At 38.3% G+C, this 18,646-nt stretch overlaps 1 protein-coding gene and 1 long non-coding RNA gene across 2 annotated transcripts; one reads left to right on the top strand and one right to left on the bottom strand.

The window, feature by feature from the left end:
- The first annotated feature begins 2,743 nt into the window (after positions 1-2,743).
- LOC121778585 lies at positions 2,744-3,882 on the top strand. The gene is made up of 2 exons (XR_006045698.1): positions 2,744-3,223; positions 3,552-3,882. It is a non-coding gene; the product is annotated as an uncharacterized LOC121778585 (long non-coding RNA).
- Positions 3,883-7,029: 3,147 nt separating this feature from the next.
- Positions 7,030-10,597, bottom strand: LOC121778683 (fatty alcohol:caffeoyl-CoA acyltransferase-like). The gene is made up of 2 exons (XM_042176077.1): positions 10,061-10,597; positions 7,030-8,135 (listed from the first exon to the last, which is right to left on the bottom strand). The coding sequence occupies exons 1-2, from the start codon at positions 10,562-10,564 to the stop codon at positions 7,236-7,238; spliced, it is 1,404 nt and encodes a 467-aa protein (XP_042032011.1). The 5' UTR covers positions 10,565-10,597; the 3' UTR covers positions 7,030-7,235.
- Between the last annotated feature and the right edge of the window lie 8,049 nt (positions 10,598-18,646).

Here is an 18,646-nt window from a genome sequence, read left to right as displayed (position 1 = left end):
TGAGATACAGGAAATTAGAAGGATTCCATATGCTTCGGCAGTTGGAAGTCGCATGTATGTTATGCTTTGTACTAGACCTGATATTTGCTTTGCTGTTGGCATGGTGGCAAGATATCAGTCGAATCCGGGCCAAGGACATTGGACTGCCGTAAAGAGCATACTCAAGTACCTTAAACGGACTAAGGACTATGCTCTAGTTTACAATGCAGCCGAGCTCTGTCTCGTGGGATATACTGACTCAGACTTTCAAGCTGATCAGGACTCGAGAAAATCTACTTCAGGATATGTGTTCACCTTAGGAGGTGGAGCCGTAATTTGGAAGAGTGTGAAGCAGAAATGCATCGCGGACTCGACCATGGAAGCCAAGTATGTAGCCGCTTCGGAGGATGCAAAAGAGGCTGTATGGTTCAAGAACTTCCTTATGGATTTAGGTGTGGTTTCGAATCTGCCCAAGAGCATCACCATTTATTGTGACAATTCTAGTGCTGTGGCAAACTCGAAAGAACCAAGAGCTCACAAAGCGAGCAAACACATAGAGCGGAAGTATCATATCATCAGGGATATAGTGCAGAGAGGAGACATACAAGTGGTCAAGATTGCGTCAGAGAACAACCTGGCAGATCCTTTTACAAAGGCTTTGGCGGTGAAACTGTTCGAATGCCACGTTGAAGAGATGGGAGTTTGACTCATTCAAGACCTCAACTCGCTTTCGGTATAAGTGGAAGAAATTTAGACGTGTGCACAATTTTTTTGTATACTCGAAAGCTGTTTTGAGTATAAGTGGGAGATTGTTAGGATTTTGTATACTAGAAATCACCTTTCGAGTGATTGGATACTGTAAAACTCTACTTGTTATTTTCCAATGAATAAAACAGATTATTTTTGTCATAATGTTGTTATGTTTTATATTTAATGGTTGTTTATTGCATATTTAAATGTATAAGAACGTAACAAAGTCTAAGTCTTTGTTCTAGTAGACCGGTTGTGGACGTCGTCCACTTTAAGGTAACACGGTCAGTTCTGAACAAAGAAAAAGAAGAATTTCACAACCCAGATTGGCCTAGACTACCTATCGTGAAAGGTTGCAATGTCAGTCCGATTATTTCTAAGCCTTATTGAAATAAGATGATGTTGGTGTGGTATAGCACTGAATGGATCTAACAGCAAGACGAGTCTTTATGCTATCTACTGAAAGACGAGGTCTTGATAATAATTTCTTAATCAATGTACGTTAGCATTGAGCATACTATATTCAGTATCTACTACTTTGACTTACCAAAGGTGCGGGTTTTTCGTAACCCAATGATCCAGGTATATTGGGTAGTGGTGATCATTATCTAGCGGTGCTAGGATTTGTCACGACCGCACTTCCTAAGGATAGGAAGCACGGGGAATCGTGACTAGTGGGGGAATTGAGAAGCGGGGAAGAAGAGGAAACAATCAAAAGGAGTACGACATATCGATCAAAATACGAACTTTCATTTATCACCAAGGTTTCAAATCCCGAAGGTACATAACGTGAATGACATAGGTTGACAATTCAAAGGAAATCAAAGAAATTCTGAAAACTTGGCATAGCGGAAGCATTTGAGAGTTAGCTACTACTATGTATGAAGACACAATAGTAACCGGATCATTTAGAATACTGTCTCTGTCCAATGCTCAACATTCTCCGTCTCCCGCCCTCGCTCAACCTGCACATAGGGAAAACATATGCAGGGGCTGAGTACTTGATGCACTCAGTGAACTCATGCCCGAAATACATTTATCATTTAAGTTATGTCAAGCCATCATAGAGTGAAACTCGGATTTTACTTTAAAAAGACCGAGAGACACCAAAATCATTCCTTTAAAAGTGTCAGCGCTGACAATCATCATCCTCCATCATATACCATATCTGAACCATCATGTGAAACGAGAATGTGGCCACAAACTCGATCACTGGACCGGCCGACTACAAAGGACGGCTCACGATCCCCATCAGTGCACTAGTCCGAGTAGGGACTCACTCCCTAGTCAGACCCGAATTCGTTAACCATCAAAGTCTAGTAGAACATTATTCTAGTAGACAATCAGATAGGCAATTCAAAACATAAAATACGGCATGACATACTATTTTAAACCACCCTTATTTCACCATAATATATCACTTTAAAATAAAAGAGTTTAAGTAATAAAGCCCACCTTAAAAGCTTAGAGTTTTCCTGAAATAACTTCTCGTTCCGACTTTTAGCGTGCGTGCGAACCACCTTTTCGGAAAATACATAAAATCCATATCAATTCTTGGTAACGACGATATTTAGAATGCATGCACTCTAATTAAAATCTTTTAATTCTCTTTCTCGATTTTCGTGCATTTTCGGTTATTCGGCGGTCGCCCGAGGCGTTGCGTGCGACGCCGGTCGGCCATTTACGCTTATAACTCCTTCGTTGACTCCTCATAATTTTCCTCCATGATGTCGGAATAAATTCCCAAAATTACTTAAGCGTATAATTAAATTATCGCAACTATTTCTATTCGCATTTATTCTTATTTCGTACTTGAGATATATTATTTATCCTTGACATTAATCAAGAATTACTTAAGTAATTTCCCACAATTAATTATTGGCCCAAAGATTTAATTAGAAGGCCCAAGAATTATTTCTCCACCTTATACCTCCAAATAATATTATAAAGCCCAACAATTTAATGGAGCCCATCTTTTAACAAATCATTCCATTTCAATTAATTAGCCCAAATTCTTTAAACCAAACAAAGGCCCAAAACTCCCACATTCCTCACGCCTCTTTCCTTCTTCTCTCTTCTCCATCTCTCTTTTCTTTCTCTCTCTCTATTCAACCAAAATCGACGGAAGATCCGTGCCCTCCAGCCCGTCGCCTTCCCCGATTTACTCCACGCCGTTCAAACCAGCGCCACCTTCGGTGGCTGGTTCACTTCCTCGCCAAAACAGCACCGTCATCGGCTGCCCGAAGTCAGCCGCTGTGCTGCTCCGATTCGCCACCGCCACCGCCACCGCGGAGTCACCGAGAGCGCTGCCGCTGCTGTTGGAGTCGCCGGGGCGCTGCTGTCCGCCGCTGGAGTCACCGGGAGTACTGCTGACCGCCGCTGGAGACGTCGGCGCTGCTGTCCGCCGCTGCCCGTCGCCGACGGCGGCTTCTCCTTCTCCGAAATCACTCCGAATGACCCCGAATCAACCCGCAACACGCATTCACATTAAAAAGTTAAGTTCTTTCGTAGCTTTGATTACATACGGCGATCGTTTGATTCGTTCTTTGTTGTTAAATTGTTTGAATTGTTGGTGAGAGTGGATGTATGAAATCAATGTATGAAATATGTGATGAGATACATGCTAAAATTGTGCTTTTGAAATTGGGTAGAGTTTATACCTCAAAGAATTGAACTTGGTTGGGAAGAAACAAAGAATGGTAGCAACTTCTCCCACTTCCTCTCCTCTCGGCTCTTCTCTCAAATTCTTTGTTTGGAGTGTAATGTGTATTGTGTTAGAGAAGAGGTAAATGAATAAGTGGTGGGTGACTCTTGATGTGTAGGCATTGATGGGGAAGATAGAAGGTGGAGAGGTGGAAATTTTGGAGGGTCTCCTTGTGAAGAAGTCGTCGACCATATTGTGAGGAAGAAGAAGAAGAAGGCTTTTGGGCTTGCTCCCAATTGTTTGGAAAGAAGAATGGGCTACTTAATTATTTTAATGTTCTTGGGCTCAATTTAATTGGAAGCCCAAGATTGGATATAATACTATTATTTGGTGGATTAAAAGAATAATTAGGATCCAAATTATTTTGTAGTTAATTGGACTCTAATTTATTTTGAAAAGCCCAAAATAAATTCGTACTTTATTTTTCGTATTTTCCTTCGTTAATTATTTTATTTTGTTATCGCGTTCTTCATAAACAAAAGTTAAAGCACGTTTAACAGCACAACTCATATTTGGTGTTGTTCCAATTATAGTTCCTTCAACCATTCCTCGATGTACGCACCAAGTACTATAAAAAGTACGGTTGTTACATGATTGCTATTACGTTGAATCGTGCGCGAGGAGAGTCTCGTTTGATAACATCCACAAGAGGAGCTCGAAACAAGGTATTATTATTCGGAACCTAGCTAGTTGGAGTTTGATTACTCAATGAATAATAAATAAGAGTTTCTTGCTAAGTCCACTCTTGAAGATTAAATATAGCAGACATTAATTAATTAATGGATGTTTCTATCTTAAGCGCGGGAAATGAATTGAACGCAAATAAAGGAAACCTGGAATACTTGTAATTTCGGATTTGGATAGGCAGTGCAATATTACTTCTGTAGTGGCTGCTTGTAATATTCTAATATAAGCTTATATTAAATTGTGGGTTCAATTAAATTAGTAAAAAGCTAATTGGGTGAGGCCTGATCCAATTCTTTCTTAGATCCCTGACTGGGCCCAATTTGTGACTTAATATAAATAGGGGAATAAAGGAGACAGAAAACACTTTTTCTACATAAAAAATCCCGTCCCCCTCTAGAGAGAGAGAGTTCGAAATTTGTGCCTCCTCCGTGAGTAGTTTCTGTCTTCCATTATCCGGGACACCAGTCAGAAGACCCGAGGTCTTGTATTGAAGATCTTCACGTGGAGACGGAGCAAGCCATCATCGATTCTTGATTGAATCAACGAGGTAAATTGGCTAATTCCGTAGTAAGCATGTTTTAGGGATTTTATATGCTAAAGCATTTTTTAATTCAAGTTATGAGCATGATACATGTGATAATTGCGCGAATAGAATTTGTTTGAATAATCTGCTAAATATATCAAATTCATGTGATCGGATATTTACTTCACTGTTGTTTACAAAACACATCACTCTTAGCATGATCTTACTTCACCGTTGTTTGCAAAACACATCACTCTTAACATGATCTTACTTCACTGTTGTTTACAAAACACATCACTCTTAGCATGATCTTACTTCACTGTTGTTTACAAAACATATCAAGTGTGATGTGTTTTGTAAACAAGAGTGAAGTAAAATCATGCTAAGAGTGATGTGTTTTGTAAACAAGAGTGAAGTAAAATCATGCTAAGAGTGATGTGTTTTGTAAACAACAGTGAAGTAAAATCATAATAAGAGTGATGTGTTTTGTAAACATCAGTGAAGTAAAATCATAATAAGAGTGATGTGTTTTGTAAACAATAGTGAAGTAAAATCATAATAAGAGTGATGTGTTTTGTAAACATCAGTGAAGTAAAATCATAATAAGAATGATGTGTTTTGTAAACAACGGTGAAGTAAAATCATAATAAGAGTGATGTGTTTTGTAAATAACAGTGAAGTAAAATCATGCTAAGAGTGATGTGTTTTGTAAACAAGAGTGAAGTAAAATCATGCTAAGAGTGATGTGTTTTATAAACAAGAGTGAAGTAAAATTATTCTAAGAGTGATGTTTTTGTAAACAAGAGTGAAGTAAAATCATTCTAAGAGTGATGTGTTTTGTAAACAAGAGTGAAGTAAAATCATGCTAAGAGTGATGTGTTTTATGAACAATAGTGGAGTAAAATCATGCTAAGAGTGATGATTTTTGTAAACAAGAGTGAAGTAAAATCATACTAAGAGTGATGTGTTTTGTAAACAACAGTGAAGTAAAATCATACTAAAAGTGATGTTAAAAATGATTCATGCATGGTTCACATTTCCCAAAAAAATTCTACTCCTTTATGTTGCGCTGGAAATAGGCATTCCAATTCTAATACTTTCCATATGATTAGTCTCGTAAACAGGCAAGCTACTTGAAAAGAAATCCAATTCATGATTAGGCAAATCAAACAGATCCGAACTCGAATCACTCTCCGCCCCATCCTCTTCTTCGCTCAATTTTTTCAAATTCATCTTCTCAGAAACCCTCAATTTCTCCAAACTCTGCTTTAAACTCGTCCCTTTCATAGGCACAGAAACTGCTTGATGATGCTGATCAGATATTTGGATCTAGAATTCCTTGGTCTATTTTATATAATTAAACAAATGGGGGTTTCCCGACGACTCCACCTCCGTGTCGTCGCCGCCGTGTTCCTCACCTCCCTCGCCGCACTTGGTCGCAGATTTGGAAGGAGAAGGAAAGGAAACCGCGCCGCCGCCGCCATGTTCCTCACCTCCTTCGCCGCACTTGGTCGCAGATTTGGAAGGAGAAGGAAAGGAAACCGCTTCATTGATTTAAATCTCATAATGTAATTTCCAAAAATACCCTTGGTCTATTTTATATAATTAAAATAAATAATATTTGTTCCATTAAGATGTGTGGCTGAGATTTGTTCTCTAGTTATACACTTAAAATTAGTTATATCTTGATCACTAACCTCTATATATATATATATATATATATATATATATATATATATATATATATATATATAGTCAATGTTCTTAATGTTGGGGGTTCCATGGGATCCCCAAGCCCTCACGCAGGTTCGCCGCTGGTCATGGTGCACGACCTCAGCCTTGGCGAGGTAAGCAGCGGTGGCGGCGGCACCGGTATGAGCTTTATCGCCCATCTTAGTCCACGATAATTATTACATGTAATAATTCATTTTCTTAAATATTGGTTATCATTCTCGATGTGGAATAGTTAACAGTTAGTTAATTAATCCATTGACTTTTCTCATAGCTTCTTTTTAGCTTTATTGTGACAGATTTTAATCCATTATTTCACTTTCATCTAGAATCAGATTTGAGAAAATTAATATGCTATGGTCATCTATTCCGAACATAGATCAATGCTATTACATTTAATTTTACAAAATTAAATTTCTCCTTACATTTATTATTGATCAAAGTCTTTTGATAAAACACGATTCCAACAATATCAACATTTATTATTTATACTCACCACGAGGACGTTTGTATATGTATGACTTATGATTGCCATCAAACTATGAAGAAAGAACAAAGAAAACTAATTTTGGTACATATATGTGATCTCGAATATATTGAACTAAAACAAAAGGTGACTCATAAGAAAAATTACATAGGTCTAGATAGAAGAAGGTGGATAAAAGTATTTTTATGTTATTCATTTGACCCTCGTAACCTTGATACTTTCTCTCAAAATAGTAAGACTATATATGATGGCTATATTATTACATGGTACAGCAAAAAAAACATACATTCATCCATATATGCTTCATATACAAACACACATGCATAAAATTACACATAAAAAAGTTTACATTACAAGATATCTATATGTCTTAATTAATTACCGGACAAATACTTATGAAAGAGAGATTGAAACTTCTCCATCTCCTTAGGAGGCAAAGCCACCAACACATTCACCCCATTGCTCTCCACTCCCCCAACCTCAGGAAACAACAATATGATATCCTTTCTATGATAAACCAAAGGGCAACTATACTTAGGCTTCCCCCATGGATACTCCACTTCATCAAACCCTAACCTCCACCACGACGATATCAAGAACTCCCCATTGGGAAATCCCTTATACACCTCCCCCCAATCGATCGCCGACCTCGCGTACTCGTCGCTCATCCGGGCCGCCCCCTCGGCCACCACGTCCACCGCCTTCCCGAACGGCCCATCCTCCAACTCCCCGCACTTGGCCGTGGCGTACGCCGTCAGCACCGCGTTGCCGCAGTAGGCGGCTGGGAGGGGCGGCCGCAGCCTCGACCGGATGTCGACCGCGTATAAAACGGTGCATTCGCGGTCGCGGCTGGTGTCGTCGGCTCGGGAGAGGGCTTTGCAGCGCCAGATGAGGGCGGAGACGGCATTGAAGCCGGTGATTTTTTTGGAGGAGGAGGAGGCGGCGGCCGAGGATTTTAAGGAGGTGATGTCGCTTGGGGTGAGGGTGAAGATTTTGAAGTCGAGGTCTTCTTGTTTGCAGTCGAAGATTGGGGGGGTTTCCTCTTGGCCGATGGGGGTTTTGAGCTTGAGGAGCTCGGGGTGGGGGAAGGTGACTTGGGGCGGGGATCGGGCGGCGAGGAGGCGGCGGTCGTGGCAGGGGGCGATGGGGATGGGCTTGTCGTCGAAGGCTTGGGAAGCTAGGTTTTCCAATAAGTTTTTGAAGCTTATTCCATCCATTAAAGCATGGTTTGTGGATATTCCCATTGCAAAACCACCACATTTGAATGATGTGACCTAGAAATTCATCACCAATGTTATTATAGTGATACATTTATTTTGAATGATAAGATACATGGGTTAAGCATAAAGACATATTAGTCGATTAAGGATGATAATTTCTGTTACTAAATACATCACATGCACTTTAAAAAACATCTTCAATTTTGGTGTCTAGCTAAAAATCAGGGACACAAAGGAAAACGTCACACAAAAGCAAAAGATTAAGATTTAATGGACTATTGTATCTTCAATAAAAGAACGCTTTTCTTTGTGCCCTCAATTTTGGTTATTTTTTATAATTCTACGCCAAATAATTATGTTTTCATAAGATAAGTTTGTTAAGTGCTAGTGAATATATACTTGTCATACGAGGCTAGGAGTATTACATTGGGTTGTGAAAAGGCTAGGAGTGTTACATTGGGTTGCATTTTCACAGACACAAGACAAACATGTGACATATGTAATTATATACTTATATGATTTTTAGTACTTATAGTATTAATTTGTTCGTGAGATGTGTATTCATGATGCTTTGTGGATCACATCAACCTTTTCAAAATAAATGAAATTTGATTTGAAGTTGGAATTTTTTATTGTAGTGGACCTTTACATAAACATTCTTTATATCTTCTAATGGGAAAATGTACATATAGCATTCATTTGATTTTAAAGATAAATTTATGTGTGTAGATGAATAGTAGGTGTTATACGTGTATGATTCAACTACTCTTGCCATCTATTCAATAACAAACCGTAATAACTATTAACTATAAGCTCGTATATGAATGAGTAATCAAGAGTAGTGGATACATACATTTAATTAGTATAAGTTGTGAACTAATTAAGTAGCACGCATAACGTATAGCACATACTCAAAAAACTAATTACGTAAGCTACTAAATATAAAAGGTGTAAAATTAAAGAAATCACTTATATATAATTAGTTATATATGCCAATGTTTAAGTAATAGCTAGCTAATTAATTAGTTGTAGAAAAGTTAGCAACTACTCTATCTATATTATTTTCCGATGAAGGATAGGCAAAGAAAAAGTGTCCAGCTTCATTTATGGTAATTCATGGTAAGTAGTACGAATTAGATTAGGTTAATATCATAATTATTGCAAACAAATTAGGTCGAGGCCATAATTGCTACTCCTTTCTTATTGGGTTATGGCTAGTTGCCAACAGATCAATTTATTGCTCAATGACTATTCACTAAAACGAAAAATATCATATGAGTTGGCAGTCATTAATTAACTGCATTATGATTGTAACATTTTGTCAATTTCCTGTCCTCTTCCGGAAGTTTGCATGCGGATTTCTAGTTCACTATTTTTTGCCTTTTGTCGTATATCATTAAAATTTAAGTTTATTAGTTTCTCTTTCAAGCCTCATTCAATTCCAATCTATTTTGGTTTAGCTTAATTTATTAGTATGGGTCGAAATTAAGTATTTCTGATTAGAATTTATAGTTACTTTACTGTTTAATTATAGTATATAATTATTGATAATAATATAGATTATTCCATTTTGAAAATGTACAAGCCTCTGGCCATACATTCTATATTAACCAATTAATTAATATATATGTATAAAAACAGGGGACACTTTTGCATATATACTTAAAACTGTCATTAAAATATGATTTTGCACGTGATCCAAAATTATATCTCTAAATACAAAACTTTCGATTGATGAAATCAGAACACTTGAAAGTTCTTATATTTGGTGATGAATTTTTTAGTTCTGTCCAAAATCAGAATTAGTGAAAATTCATATAGTTAGGCGCAATAACCTTTCAAAACAAAATAATGTAAGACTCCAACCAAAAAAATTGTTATTAAAATCATCAAATTATCATTAATTTTTACGTATCATGATAATAACATACATTTTAAGTCAGATATCTAGCAAACGATTCGAGAGAGAGAGAGATGACCTGAAGAACACACAGTGGTTGATCATCAAACTTTTCCAAACCCTGAACAATAAGCTGCATGAATGCCGGATTAGGGTAGACTAGATCCCCGACCTCGGCGAGCAAAAACTCGGTGGAGGCGTCCACGAAGCCGACCCCGGCCGGCTTGGGGTCGATCTCCAGGCGCCCAGTCTGGAGGTTGGGCCTCAGGCGGCCGGCCAGGAAGTCGTAGGCCTCCATGACCTTCTGCAGAGCAGCCTTCAGCCGCTCTGCAGCGGCCTCGGGCGGGAAGTCCGGGTTAGACTCGAAGAAGTGGAGGGTTTGGACGTGGAAGTTGAGGACTTGGTCGATGTTGGAGAGGAAGATGGGGGTGTCTGGGGGCTGTTGAGAGGGGAATATGAGAGTTGAGTCGTTGATCGACACCTTCAGGTCTTGGATGGCCGGTTCGGATGAGGATCGGTAGAGGCTTCCCATGTTGATGAGAGAGGAAGAGAGTATGACAAGTCTTTTGTCTGATTTCCCCATTTTGTCTATTATACTTGGTGAAATTTAATTAACCATGCCCCACCATTTAATTAGGATTTGAAATGGTGATTTATCCTACTTAGTTATAGTACTACCTTCTACCTTCGTCCTCCGATACATGTCCTACTTTTATTCGGCATGAGTTTTAAGAAATGTAAAAGAAATTGGGTTAAAAAAGTTAGTGGTATGTGAATCCTACCTTTATATAGTATTAGTTTTATAAAAAAATGGGAGTGAAATTAAGTTAGTGGGACAATTAATAAGGGACAAACCTGTTGGGATTCGCACACACAAGGCTTTCACACACTCAAGAAGATCACACACACACTCACTGTTGTATGAGATCACACAATGCAGAAACACACACACTCACACTTTGAGTATTGAAGATGATAATCTTGGAGAGAAACTGGAAAACTCTTTATTGATAAAACTCTTACTCTAAACTACATACACGGTTTTGAGCTATTTAAAGCTCTACAATCAAGTAGCAACTGCTACTAACTAACTACAGCAAGAATCAAGAAAACAAGAAGAATAACCGCTACATCTCAGCTAACTAACTGCTGCTCCAACGGCTAGTTCGGCTAGGTTGCTTCTTCCTTCTCGGCTCAAGACCGAACTCTCTTCTCGGCTCAAGACCGAACTCTCTTCTCGGCTCAAGACCGAACTCCCTTCTCGGCTCACAACCGAACTTCCTTCTCGGCTAGTTCCAGCTCAAAGCCGAGCTTACCGAACTCCCTTCTAGCCGAGCTTACCGAACTCCCTTCTAGCCGAGCTTACCTTCTTCTGCCTTCTTCTTCCAACTGAAATGAGCACTCCATTATTACAATTCTCCACCTGAGGGCTCATCTCAGTTCTTGCACAAACATTGATCAACTTCTTGCAATGATCAAACTTGTCTCTACCTAGAGACTTTGTTAGCATGTCAGCCGGATTGTGCAAGGTGTTAATCTTAATCACCTTCACTCTCTTTCCATCTGTATTCAGCTTGGATTTGTCCACCAAAATCCAGGTTTTGTTCTTGAGTAAAGACTCTATTTCCTCATTCATGGCTTCAATCCATCTTTCTCTATCTTTACTCTGCATAGCTTCTTTATATGTGAGTGGATCTGCACCATCAATACTTTCAGCTGCACACAGAGCATAATACACAACATCAGAGAACTTTGTTGGTGGCCTTGTTTCTCTTCTAACTCTGTCCCTTGCAAGCTGATAGTCTCTGATAGAGTCTGATATAGACTCACCAGCCTGGTTGCCCTGAGTTGGAGCCTCTTCTTTATCTGAATTAGACTCACTCCCTGAGTCAGTAACTCCACCTGCTCCTAGGCCAACCCCCACAGGCTCCACCTTGAAGAAATCACCCTCATCTTCACTGGAGTCCAGCTTATCTTTCAGGTATGGCATCTGATCCTCCAAGAACACCACATCCCTACTCACCAAGACCTTCTGCTTACCGGGCTCAATACACCAGAGCCTATACCCCTTAACACCCCTCTGATACCCCAACATAATACATTTCAGAGCCCTAGCTTCAAGCTTGCTTTGCCTAGCATGAGCATAGGCCACACACCCAAACACCTTGTACTTTGAGTAGTCACTATGAGCTCCATACCACATGTAATCAGGAGTTTCAGATTTCAGGGCAGTAGATGGGCATTTATTGATAAGATAGGCTGCTGTATACACAGCCTCACCCCAGAACCTGCTGCTCAAACCAGAACCAAGAAGCAGGCACCTCACCCTCTCTAGGATAGTCCTATTCATCCTCTCCACAACACCATTTTGCTGGGGATTACCAGGAACAGTACGGTGCCTCTTCATACCCTTCTATTTACAAAACAGATCAAACTCAGCAGACAAGAACTCTAGGCCATTGTCTGTTCTTAAGCATTTAACACTTCTACCCTTATCTAGCTCAACCTCCTTACACCATATCTTGAACTTTGTGAGTGTTTCAGATTTTTCTTTAAGAATATATACCCACAACTTCCTTGTATAGTCATCAATGATAGCTAGATAATACTTTCCTCCACCAATTGAACACACCGGTGAAGGCCCCCAACGATCACTACGTATGTAGTCTAAAGGGGCTGTAGAAGAGTGAATACCTGTAGGATAGGGTGCCTTCTTTGCTTTTCCAAGTATACACTGCTCACAGGGGTCCATCTTGTTGAAATCTCCAGAGATCAGGCCCTTCTTGATGAGTTCTTTCAAGCTTCCTTCTGCTGGATGGCCCAGCCTCTTGTGCCATAGCATTAGGGAATCATCTGACACTGCATTGCTTTCTCCATCAACAGCCTTAGCCTTCAGATAATAGAGAATATGCTCTCTGTCAGCCTCCATCATCACTGCATCTCCAGATTTAACAAACAATTTTCCTTGACTCATCAATATGGTGAACCCTCTCTGCTCCAGCATTCCCAATGAGATGAGATTCCTCTTCACTTCTGGAATATACCTCACCCCAGTTAGGATCTTTATAGAGCCATCTTGTAGGCTTAGCTTCACCTTTCCTATCCCTTTGATCTGACAAATGTGATTATTTCCAAGAACAACCGTACCCGATGCTTCTTGAAGATCATGAAACCAGCTTCTATTGGGGCACATATGGAAGCTGCACCCCGAGTCCATTATCCACCTGTGACTGACCCCACTGTCACTAATATTCATAAGTTGAGCCGGGGGATCAGCACTCTCCACACAATCAGATTGATTGTGTCCCTCAGAGGCCATCTTTCTCTTCCATGCATGACAATCTTTCTTCAAATGTCCAGGTTTCTTGCACCAATAGCAAGCTCTGGTTTCCTTCTGAGCATCAGAACTTGAGGGTTTAGGGCCCTCAAACTTCTTCTTGAAGTTCTGCTTCTTGAACTTCTTCACATTCAAGGCCTCTGCAGCTTGAACATTGGAGCTTGCAGAGCCTCTGGTGGCTGTCTTCTGGAGTTCTTTGGCCATCAAGGCTGAATAGACTTCTGCATAGGTGATAGGTTTATCTCTTCCATAGATAATTGCATCACTTAACTGGTCATACGAGCTAGGCAAGGCATTCAATGTGAGAATGGCCTTATCCTCATCTGAAATCTTGACATCAACAGATCCCAGGTCATCAATGATCTTGTTGAACTCCTCTAGCTGCTCAATGATGGACCTATCTCCAGAAAAACTATAGGCATACAGCCTCTTCTTGAGATACAGCCGGTTAGCCAAGGATTTGGCCAAGTAAACTTCATCCAACTTGTCCAAGATCTCCACCGCAGTCTTGGCTTCTTGAACATCCCTCAAGACCTTATCTCCAAGGCACAGAATCACTGCAGAATGTGCCTTGAGCTGCATCTCCTCCATCTTTGCCTGAGCTTTATCATCAAGCACTGGAGCCTTTCCTTTCTCCTCTGGTTTTGCAAGAACTGCGGCCAAGCCTTGTTGAATCAAAACCGCCTTCATCTTCATCTTCCACAGGCTATAATCATTCTTGCCTGTGAACTTTTCTGCATCAAGCCTTGCTGCCATCTCTGAAACCGTTTGATCCTCTGCAAATCAGCTTCAATATCCCTTCCCGCAGACGGCGCCACTTGTTGGGATTCGCACACACAAGGCTTTCACACACTCAAGAAGATCACACACACACTCACTGTTGTATGAGATCACACAATGCAGAAACACACACACTCACACTTTGAGTATTGAAGATGATAATCTTGGAGAGAAACTGGAAAACTCTTTATTGATAAAACTCTTACTCTAAACTACATACACGGTTTTGAGCTATTTAAAGCTCTACAATCAAGTAGCAACTGCTACTAACTAACTACAGCAAGAATCAAGAAAACAAGAAGAATAACCGCTACATCTCAGCTAACTAACTGCTGCTCCAACGGCTAGTTCGGCTAGGTTGCTTCTTCCTTCTCGGCTCAAGACCGAACTCTCTTCTCGGCTCAAGACCGAACTCTCTTCTCGGCTCAAGACCGAACTCCCTTCTCGGCTCACAACCGAACTTCCTTCTCGGCTAGTTCCAGCTCAAAGCCGAGCTTACCGAACTCCCTTCTAGCCGAGCTTACCGAACTCCCTTCTAGCCGAGCTTACCTTCTTCTGCCTTCTTCTTCCAACTGAAATGAGCACTCCATTATTACAAAACCAAAGGGGGAAATTTAGACATATAATAGGAGACGGAGGGAGTATTAGTTTTGTAACCCTCTTAGCAAAAGTAGAGAGTGATCTTCGGTGTATGGCCACAAACAATGAGCGATTATTGTTTCTAAAGAGCATGAGGACATGAATGAATTGAAAGACATCTAAGAAAAAGGTATTTCGAAGGTACTTTTTCTGGCTAAATCAAGTATGAGATACCGGTGATTTTGTATTTTAATCTATAGAATTAACATTGAACATACAATGTTGGTTATGTGCTACTTTGATTTGTCAATATGCGCGATGTTTTTGCAAGCCAATAATCTTGACATCTTGGGTAGTGATAACTAACATGTGAGGAAAACTAGTATTGTTATTCTGCAGAATCATGTCTCGATGCGATAGAAATTATATCGTCCTCAAGAGTGGCTCTGAACAATGTTTTATTGTGTAGAAATTTAGCTGGTTGAAATTTAATCAAGTACGATAAATAATACTACATCCGTCCAAAAAAATACACTAATTTTACCAAAATTAGACCAATTCTACGTATGGAAAGTTTTAAATAAATATTAACCATATACATCATTTTAAATGTGGACTCCATAATCCACTAACACTACTTTTACCGCATTTTTTTTCTCTCTCTCTCTTACTTTACCAATTGAGCATGAAATTCCGTATTATTTATAACTTTGTCTATTTTTTCAGACAGAAGTAGCAAATAATAGTTTTAGAGCTATGTTACTTTTAGATAATGATATTAATTAAGTCCTAGTAGCAATCTTCATTGAACATAGAATATCTTAAATACATAAAATTAATTATATTAAAAGGATCTTAGATTCGATAATCAGGACCTTAATTAATTTAAGGTAAATCAATATTGATCATGATAGTGACTGATCAACATTTCCTAGTGGGCCTTAATTAAGATTGAACACAATTTTATTAAGTAGAAATCTATTATGATAAGCTTATCCAAATTTCTTTGTAGCCATAGCCAGCGAAGCTTACAGAGATTAGTGCTCTTTAGAGACTTGATCATTAAAAATTAAGTGAATTTGAAAGTCGTCGTATGAAAATATCTTGAATCGGTTATCTTCAATAGATTCCCATGATCTTCATCAACACAGCTGGCCATAGTGGGTAGTTGTCCCTGGTTCACTAGATTTTGATGGTGACATCCCAAAGTTTCTGAATTTGCTGATGACAACAATGGAACTATGAGGCTGTCGGAGGAAGTTTGCAAATTGAGGTGCGAACTTGTTTGAAAAGTTCTTTGAACTTTGGTCATCTATGGTTTCAGAATCTGATATGGTGTTTATTTGTTCTAGTATCTCTTGATTTTGGTTTAAAAAAAACTTATGGAAAGTACTAGGGATGATGATTTATGTTCCGAGTCTCCATATTCCAATATGCTCTAATCTTGTGTTAGATGAGGAGATACCATAATATTTGTATTCCAATTTTTGTAATTTATGTCTTGTGATATGTAAATAATTCAAATTTGTGTATGCTATAAATTGTGAGAGGTGTGATCCGTTACTAACTTTCTTAAATTGTTAACTCTACTAATTCATTAATGCAATGCAGTGTATTTAAAATGTCAACACAAATTAGTGTTTACATTTTAATATATTGTGCTAACATTTTAAATATCAATGTCAACACAGTGTATTAAAAAATCAACAAAGTTTATGTTGACATTTCAATGTCATCGTGTTAACATTTTTAATACACTGCATTGATGAGTTAGTAAGTTAGCAATTTAAAACTAATAAATGTGAGTGAAATAGAGTTAATGGAATGTTGGGTCCACTACCTAAAATGGTAAATGTGAAAGACGATAATTTTTTAGGGACATGTGAAAATTGGAATAAATAACAAATTTTTAGGGATTGATGGAGTATACCAATATTATATCCTCTCTTACATTATCAATATACTCTTTTTGTTCCATGATAGTTGAGTCATTTCTCTTCTTTAGCAAAATGTAATCTATTTTCCATCTCTCACTTTATTATCTTTTTCCTATTTTTTTTTATCTCTTCGCTTAACATCAGATGCGGAGCCACGATGGGGCAGGGGGGCCTTGGGCCCATCAGCCATTTTAAATTTCACTATGTGCGTTCGTGACTAATAAAGAGCTTATTAGCGCAATTGGTTTCGAAGCATGTCTTACCTTAAGTCTGGATTCGAGTCCTTTCACCGGCGCCTATTTTCATTTGCTTTTAATTGATTTAATTGATGAATTTTATTCCCAGCTTCAAATTTATTTATATTTTTCTCATATTATTTTGTAGATTTGATTATGGCTAAAATTATTAGTTAGTAGTAATTAATTTATTTGTGCTTTTATTGAATTTTGTTCACAATAGTTTTATGTAATTCATTTATTTTTTCATGGTTAGTAATTTATGTAAATATTGTTAATTTAAAATTATATAATAATGATTTTTATAATTTAAAAATAAAAAATTATTTAACCTCATATATGTGTAAATTTATCATATAATAGTATTTATAAATATAATTTTAAAGTTATGTTGTTTATTTAAAAAATTATTCTTTAATTATTTTGACATCGACATTGTCACCATTCGAATTGTCGGATTCTTTTTGGCATCGATGACACTAAAAAATATTCAAAACAAATGTTAAATATAATTTGGGCCCATTCACTATCAAATTTCTGGCTCTGCCACTTTTTAATATATTTAAATATTTCTTTTTTAATTTTTGCACGGAAAAGAAATGACTTTATAATCGCAGAACGGAGGAGTATATATTGAGAATCAAGAAGCCAAGTAGAGATTATCCACAAATATGAAACGAATATTCGAGGATCATTGATTTTGAAACTCAAATTAGTAAACGAATAGTAGCATTGAGCCCATTGGACGAATTAATGCACCACAATTTTGAATGCTGAATGTTTCAACTTTCAACTATGTAATTGACATTTATCCAAGTCCCTAGGTCAAGTGGTTGAGTAGGGTGGCAAGGATACTGCGCTATCTTGGAGGTCTCAAGTTCGACTCCTGGATGCCCCAACTTGGGATTAATTTCCACTGTGAGCCTGTACAAGGCTTGTTGCCTTGGGGCTTGGCAAGCTTACGAGCCTGGACCCGAGCCATGAGGGTGGCAATCGGTTTCCGAGCCATGAGGGTGGCAATGAGGAGGGGCTAGGTAGCTTGCCGAATGTATCTCGAACTCTAAAAAAAACTATGTAATTGTCATTTGGAGATTGCATTTATTCTTTTCTCGTTTATTTCATGCAAATACCCAAAAACATATGTACTATGTCCCATTAAACATGCAACATTTGTTTTTCGGCACAATATTTTATGTAGTCTTGTTTTGTGAGTTAATGAAGAGAGAGTAAAGTAAGAGAGAATAAAAAGTAGAGAGAGTATTGTTTCCATTTTTAGAAACGTTTCATTTTTATTGAGACAGACCAAAAAGGAAAACGTTTCATTTCTAATGGGACATAGGGAGTATTTATTAAGTAGTTGAAAAGGGTCGTGTAATTAACAGGCGAACAAGTAGGTTGGTTCGATTGTGATGTCCTGATTGTTCCAAGTCACATATTTATATATTTAAGTTGAAATTCATTGATATTATGTTATTAATCATGCCTCCAAATTAGGTACCAGTCAATACTTCGAAACAGAGTTTAGGATTTTGGGTAAGGTGCTACACTAATTGCACATAAAATTGCTGCATGCAAATTCTTTTGTATTTTTAGTTTGTATCAGTTGCTTATTTATACAATATACAACATGAAAATGCAGACTAATTTCTTTGTAACTTTGTTCTACAATGGATCTCAGTGCAGCCCGCAACTCGTGGGCTGACCCAAATAGCTCGCCAAATTTACAGGGCTAGGATTAAATAATTTTAATCCGATAAAATTACAGCCCGATTAGCCCGCACCCGTTTAACCCGTAA

The sequence above is a fragment of the Salvia splendens genome, chromosome 19, assembly GCF_004379255.2.
Source record: "Salvia splendens isolate huo1 chromosome 19, SspV2, whole genome shotgun sequence".
NCBI classification, from domain to species: domain Eukaryota; kingdom Viridiplantae; phylum Streptophyta; class Magnoliopsida; order Lamiales; family Lamiaceae; genus Salvia; species Salvia splendens.
Note: the sequence above shows the minus strand (reverse complement) of the source record. Positions and strands in the feature narration are given on the sequence as shown.

What these genes read in the sequence shown, in the direction of transcription:
- LOC121778683 (XM_042176077.1), bottom strand. Translation starts at nt 10,564, where the DNA reads ATGGGGAAATCAGACAAAAGACTTGTCATACTCTCTTCCTCTCTCATC. An exon ending in AACCACTGTGTGTTCTTCAG is followed by an intron (nt 8,136 to 10,060) that starts GTCATCTCTCTC and finishes ATGAATTTCTAG; the next exon opens with GTCACATCATTCAAATGTGG.